Raw genomic sequence first — 6,751 nt, forward strand, 5'->3', positions numbered from 1 at the left:
TAGCTCCTATTTGCTTCTGAAGGCAAAAAACCTTTAGTGAAAGGAAGTAATCCTGCTATGTGCCTGACAACAAAAATCATAACTTCATTGGATGTTTCATATAGGCAAAAATGAGATTCTGAATGCAAATTATTCAAAAGAAATAGAACAGATAGCAAGTTTAGAATTCTACTGACCCTATGGGTAATCTACAACTTTATTTTAACAATTTTTAACTAATATCACCTGTGAACACAAATATAAGCAGTACTGCAGTTGAAGACAACATTTTCAGCAATCAGAATTGAGATAATGTGGATAGACTACTAGGTAAAGTCAGAGGCAATAGACTTTAACTGGTTGATTAAAATAGCTGGGAAAAGTACACAAACCTTGGTCATGCACATTTGTCTACAGGAGGACATTTCACAGAAGGCATATTTAGATTTCCCAACTAGTTTAATCTCCTGGAAAATACTAAATCTATTTTCAAACAGTGGCTATTTTCTTTTTTCTTCTAAAAGGAACCTGATCTCAATGTTGCAAACCTTTTGTGGCATAGTATTTTAAGAAAAGCCATTCGAAATTTAACATGACAGAGAGGGTAAAGAAATGGGTTCAAAGAAGAATTGATCCACAAAAGCCAAAAGGTTGCTTCATACAGGAAGTTATGGACACAAGTTCCCTGGCAGGCCCCACGAACAATCATTAATAAAGAGTATGGGGCCCAGCAAATGGCAAACACACAGACAATTATGGCAAGAGACTTTGCTGCTTTCTTGTCCCTCTGCAGTTTTGATCTGGTCTTTGTACAGAAAGAAACAGAAAAGTAATTTTCTGGGGTGACAGAATTGTGTATGGATGGAGATGAGCAGTCAGTTCCCAAAGACTCTTTCTTTGGTCTCATGGAAGAAGAAACACTGTCCTCTGCTTCTGATGAAGGAGATGATGCCCCTGGCCTTGGCAAGCCACAAAACCTCCAGGACAGGCTGCTGCTCCTTGCAGGCTCACAGTCCTGCACGCTGCCACGCCGCTGGCGCCTCTGGATGTTCTGGAAGATGCGCATGTTGAAGTAGCTCACCAAGAGCAGCGGCACAAAGAACTCCAGGGTGGATGCACACAGGAGGAAGTACCAGTTGTCTAAGAACTCGGCGTAGCACTGATCTGCTGCTACCACGCTGTGTCTGGCTAGGTGCTCCCAAAACAGGATGGCTGGGCAGTACAGGAGGAAGGCAAAGACCCAGATGGCCACCATCTGGATGGCAGGGCTGGATGTTATTCCCTGCTGGGCTCTGTAAGATACCTGTGAGGGGAAAAAACATAAAAAGTTCAGGCTTGTAGAGACCCTTGGAACTAAGAGAAGCAACGGTAGGTGAACTCAAGAGATGCTTGGTAATACAGAGATGTGGCTGTGCTGATCACAGCTGAAGCTCACCCAAGCACGTTTATTTCATTGATGGTGACAGAGCACAGGGTTGTCTCTCTACAAGTTAATGTCACTGTATCAGAGTCCAAGTCCAGGGCATGAAACACAATCATCTATTAGCACCTAGAAATTTCATATGCCTTGTTTGAGACACTGATGGTTTTAAATGCCAGAGATATTAGCACTTTATAGTTATTGGGAGCATGACTCTCACCCACTGGAAACTGCACTGCTTTTTACAGAATTTTACAAACAAATAATGGTATGCATCATGGTGCTCAACAGAAAAGGTGGCACATTGATTTAACCTATAAGAAAATTACTTACTAGACAATTCATGAGGATGAAGGAATAGATACCACACCTGCACCACAGGCCTTAGCTGATGAAACTAAAAAAAATCACCCATTTTCTTCCTTCTCCATCCACTCCAGAGCCAGTACATATTTTCTACTATACGTTGCAGAGAAGATACATATAACGTGTTTCGCAGCCTGCTTCATCCCTTTCACAGGATGAATGTGTAATTCTGCAAGCTTAGACACCCAACTGATAACAAAAGTTTGAATTAATGTCACTAGAACTATCATACAAATGCCCATAGGTCTTAATTACATTTTTATAGGAGCTCTGAATTTTGCATTTTGTAAATGATGAATCTTTGACTTTCCAGCTTAAGGTTTCTTACACACCAAAAATTTTGGTGTTTGGTTTCCAAGATTTTTGCCTTAAATAAAATAACATAATATCATTTAATAAAAAGGCAGATGTAGGAAGTTAAATTAATTACCACAAATAAGACTGGAATTCTATTGTGTGAAGTTATGTTGACAGTCTCATAAGCTCAGAAGAACCTTTAGTTCTCTGTGACATTCCCTGCCACTTGAGCTAACAGTGTGGCTGGTGAGAAATGCTGGCCTCCACCCCTAGCATGGCCCAAGACATAAAGCTCACACTAGGTGTGTAGGATTCTCTGCAGAAAGCAGAGACAGAATGTGTCTGAAGTTTGGGGTTTTGCTCCAGACACAAAGAGGAGTTTATTGCTGTGTATCTACAGGCAATTATTGCAGTCTGCCCTTTGTCCCACTTTCTGCCTGTTTGCTCTTGCTCCCAGTCTTATCCAGAATAATTTTTGACCACATCTCAGGTCTAGACACGCTCCCCAGTGTCCTTTATTTCACTGACCTAGCTCCACTGTCTTTTCCTTTCATGCCTGATATTAGGTCCAAACCCAAATACAGTTTACTCTGAATTTTCTCTTTCCCTGCCCCTTTCTTACCAGGCTGCTGCCTTATCTGTTTTACCCCCTAGACTGCTTTTCCTCAGGCAGTAACACAAAAGCAGCTTGCAGCAGAAATTGTGAGAAAAGTCCCGGTTGACTGGCTCTGCTCTGAAGCATGCTCAATGTAGAATATTTGCTCAATCTGGCTGCAAAATATCTAATAATCACCAACCAAATGCCAGTATATTTTTGAGGGATATTATCTTCACTAAATTTGGGGCTTTACTCATGAGCATGGCAAAGGCTGGTGAATATAACCATCCAAGGAAAAAAATCTGAGAATAGAGGGTACTTACAGCTTTAGTAACTGACAGGAAACGGTCATAGCTGATAAGAACAATGTTAAATACTGAAGCTGTGCAGAGGAGATAATCCATAACCAGCCAGAGCTTGCAGATGCCTCTTCCCAAGTGCCATTTCCCCGTCAGGCTGTAAGGGATGTAGAGGGGCATGCAGAACACACCTGTGGAAAGCAACCAAAAAGACACCAGGCAGTTCATAGGGATTGCAAACTCCTTGAAGCAGAGAGACACACTGTTTGGGTACTTGGGTAAAAAAAAAATCAACAAATCTATTAAGGTGAATATGCAATTTATATAATTTATATACATAAATTCTTAAATTCTCATGAAATTTGATGGTGACTTTCTGTGTCTTAGATCTTAGTGTGATTTATGTATGCTGATTGTTGACAATAAGCTGAAAGTAATTCAGCAAAGAAGGATTTGCTGAAGAAGGAAATCCAAGTCTAACCAACCTAGACTCTCTAAAGATATAAAATCAGTGCTGCAGCATATATGCACTGTGGTTGCCTTCTGATAGGTAACCTCATCATTGTATTTCCTCTGTCCTTTCATCTGTATTAGAATTCTCCCCTAAACACATCTGCAGATGTTGCCAATGGTAGTTTTTCCTGTAAGGCTGGTTAGCATTTGTAAGCAGAAAACAGTATATTGGGCAGTCTGTGTGGTGCTCTACCAGAGATAGAGCAGACACACCAGAAGTATGAAACTCTCATTTTTAAGGAGTTTTTTTAATCTTATGCTTCTTCTCTACCTGAGAATAACTCCAGAACTATTTTGGTTTGTTAAATTTGTATTTTGTCCAAGAGACCTTCCACTGAAGTACTTCATTAACAAAATCATGTTTGTGTTTTATTTTTAAGCCAGCAACTTCTTCATTTTAGCACTAACATTTTTTTCAAAAGTGTGGGGCAATAGTTGATTCCTGAAATTCCTGAAAATGCTCATCTACCAGAGGCAAATAGAAAATTATATGCCGCTTCAAAATGCATTTTAAACTCTCCAGATTATTCCTTTCTTGACATGTCCATCAAGATATTAGAAGTTACTAAACATAACCAGGGCAATGTGGTCCACTGGCAATAAAACTGGACAATGAGTTGACAGACTGTTATCAACAGGGAAGTGCTCACAGCGCTTTCAATACTGACGGCTTATTTTAACATATACCTTAAATACAAGCAGCATCCCTTTAAATACTTTAAATACTAAATACTCATTTTTCATGGTTGCTGATAACAGCTGCTATTCTCATGAACTTCAATGGGATCCATCTTTGGCACCATGTCAAACAGTAATGACTGCTTTTAGCTATGCATATAAATATAGAGGCAAAGCCCAGGTTATAAGCATTGATTGTTGAAGCTATTCTTACTTTTACTAATTAGAGGATGCAAAAGATGTAAGCCACATCACAGGAAAGATTCCAGACTTTTAATAAATTTTAAAAGAAAAACCAACCCCACAGCAATTTCAGAAAATAAAGTATTTCCTGACCATTATCAGAGGCAAAATCTTAGATTTACGGTCTATATAAGCCCATATAATACTGATTGCGATCAGTTCCTCTTGGCTGACTTAAGAATGCATTAGACACCAGCCACAAAGAACAGATGCAGAAGGTAGATATTTAACTCTCTTGACTAGACTATGAGATATGAGGAGAAAGAGACTTTTGCAGAAGACCTGAGCAATGAAATAGCAGCTCCAGCAAATTGTCTACCTTAGCAGGAAAGCAAAGGCTTCATCACATGCATTGTTTGGTTTCTGCCCCATGGAGTAAGGGACAGAATAAGGCAACACATGTTATAAATGGCATAAATGAAGGAAAACCTTAAAAGCTAAACTAATACATTTCACTATACAGCACTTGACAAAGGAACAGCATTTGGGGGAAGGTATTGTCAGAAGTGCAGTAGGTCTGTGGCCGTGATTTCCTTTCTCACGGCTCAGTGAATATTGGTTTCTGTGGCCATCTTGAAGAGAAAGCCTTTGTGTGCAGAAATACCTATGTGCCTCAAGTCAAGACATTTGCTGGCACATTTGCCACAGGACTATGGTTTTGCTAGGCTTTCTCTGCTGCATGGGCTGTTTCCCTGGCTCCAGCCATGGAGGAGTGCTGCAAAAGGCAATCACTCCACCACCACCTCACTTAGCATCACCAGCCAGGATTGGATCCATGGCAGCTCCAGCAAAAAACTCTCCTGGAGCTCTGCAGTGCCACTAAGGGAATAGGGGGCCAATGAGAAATGCCAGCAGGGTGTTACTGGTATCAAACAACCCATTGGATCAATAGCCTGTGTTAAGCAGAAGCTAGTAAAAAGTCCTGGTGATAAAGTGTCTTTCATAAACCATTAGTACTATGTAGAGAAGTAGTTTATTTACCTGGCTGTATCACACATAGGGATGTTCTGAAGTGTGTGATGAACACTCTTACAGGAGAGGCAAGGGTAAATCCTAAACTGTAGCAAAACACCTCTTCAACAAGTATTCACATAGAACAGTCACTCCTTTGTCTTGAAGCATTATAAGTATTGTAAGTATTATAAGTATTTATATGAAAAAGGATGCATTTCATATTATAACATATTTTGAGACATATATGGCTATTAAAATACTTCATGCAACTTCCACCATTCCTCATCCTTCCCCCAGACACAGCTGGGAAATAGTTCTCTCAGAAGAAAACACACAGAAAATAAACACCAGTGCTTCTCCTAAGAGTCCTACAACACAATTGGCACATGGCTCCACAGCTGGTGACTTACCCACTGCAAAGTCAGAAACAGCAAGATTCAGAAAGAAATAGTTACTCCGATGCCTCAGCTTTCTGTCCATAACAAAAGCAAGGATCACCAGGATGTTTCCAAGGATGGTCACCACACACAGTAGCACCATGAGGAAAGCCAGCAGCACCAACACACCCAGTGAGAACTCGGAGCTCAGCGGCTGAGTGGGCCAAGTCTCGTTACACGTCGCAGCCGTGTGCGGAGTTCGGGCTGTGCTGTTGTGCATGGTGGGTATCCAGGTCAGGTCAGTCTGGGAAGGAAGTTGTATCTGGCAAAGTTATCCAAAAGGTTGAGACAAGTCTATTAGCAGGCTGGGCTGAATACTGAAACATAAAAAGAAAATATTCACAATATCAAAAAAATGGAACACAAGACTCTTTGACATTTCTTTATCTGAATGCATCTATGGGCCTTAGAAAAGACACCACATAAACAGTGTCTTTCCTGGACACAGATCCTTATCTACTAATCTAAAAAAGTCTTGTCTGAAGAAAATTCTTTTCACAGTCAAACAGTTTCCATACTAGCAATGTGTAAGTGGTTTTACACATCAGATGGTGCTGAATCCAAAACCATATCTCATTTTCACCATTTCAGTGGTTAACAGGATTAAAATTATTACAATTCTATTTCCCTTACAGTAAAATGTTGACACTTTTGCACTTGCTGCTATAGCACTTTTTAAATTTTACAGTTAATAACAAGGAGATATTTCTTAGTGTTTCTGGTTACAGAACATTTGTAATACAGTTACATGCAGCAGAAGCACCACCAATACCTCTTCAGCTCACCCTAACCAGAAACTCTGGGCAGAACAAACCAAATACTTGGACTTTGGAGGTCTTTATAGTGTGGCCAAGCTAATCCTGCATTTCCCAAGTAATGTTAGATAAGCTTTTACTCCATGAGGTACCAAGTCTTTAGCCCTTTTCAGGTGTGAGTAAAGATATCCCTTCCATTTATTTTGATAGGA

General features: G+C 40.2%; 1 protein-coding gene across 1 annotated transcript; it reads right to left on the bottom strand.

The window, feature by feature from the left end:
- Positions 1–496: 496 nt before the first annotated feature.
- On the bottom strand, positions 497–6,004 carry LOC102107583 (histamine H3 receptor-like). The gene is made up of 3 exons (XM_005517434.2): positions 5,758–6,004; positions 2,984–3,150; positions 497–1,282 (listed from the first exon to the last, which is right to left on the bottom strand). The coding sequence occupies exons 1-3, from the start codon at positions 6,002–6,004 to the stop codon at positions 497–499; spliced, it is 1,200 nt and encodes a 399-aa protein (XP_005517491.2).
- Between the last annotated feature and the right edge of the window lie 747 nt (positions 6,005–6,751).

Source organism: Pseudopodoces humilis, chromosome 1 (genome assembly GCF_049639895.1).
Source record: "Pseudopodoces humilis isolate 2021_Gansu_Grassland_sample_001 chromosome 1, ASM4963989v1, whole genome shotgun sequence".
NCBI lineage: Eukaryota > Metazoa > Chordata > Aves > Passeriformes > Paridae > Pseudopodoces > Pseudopodoces humilis.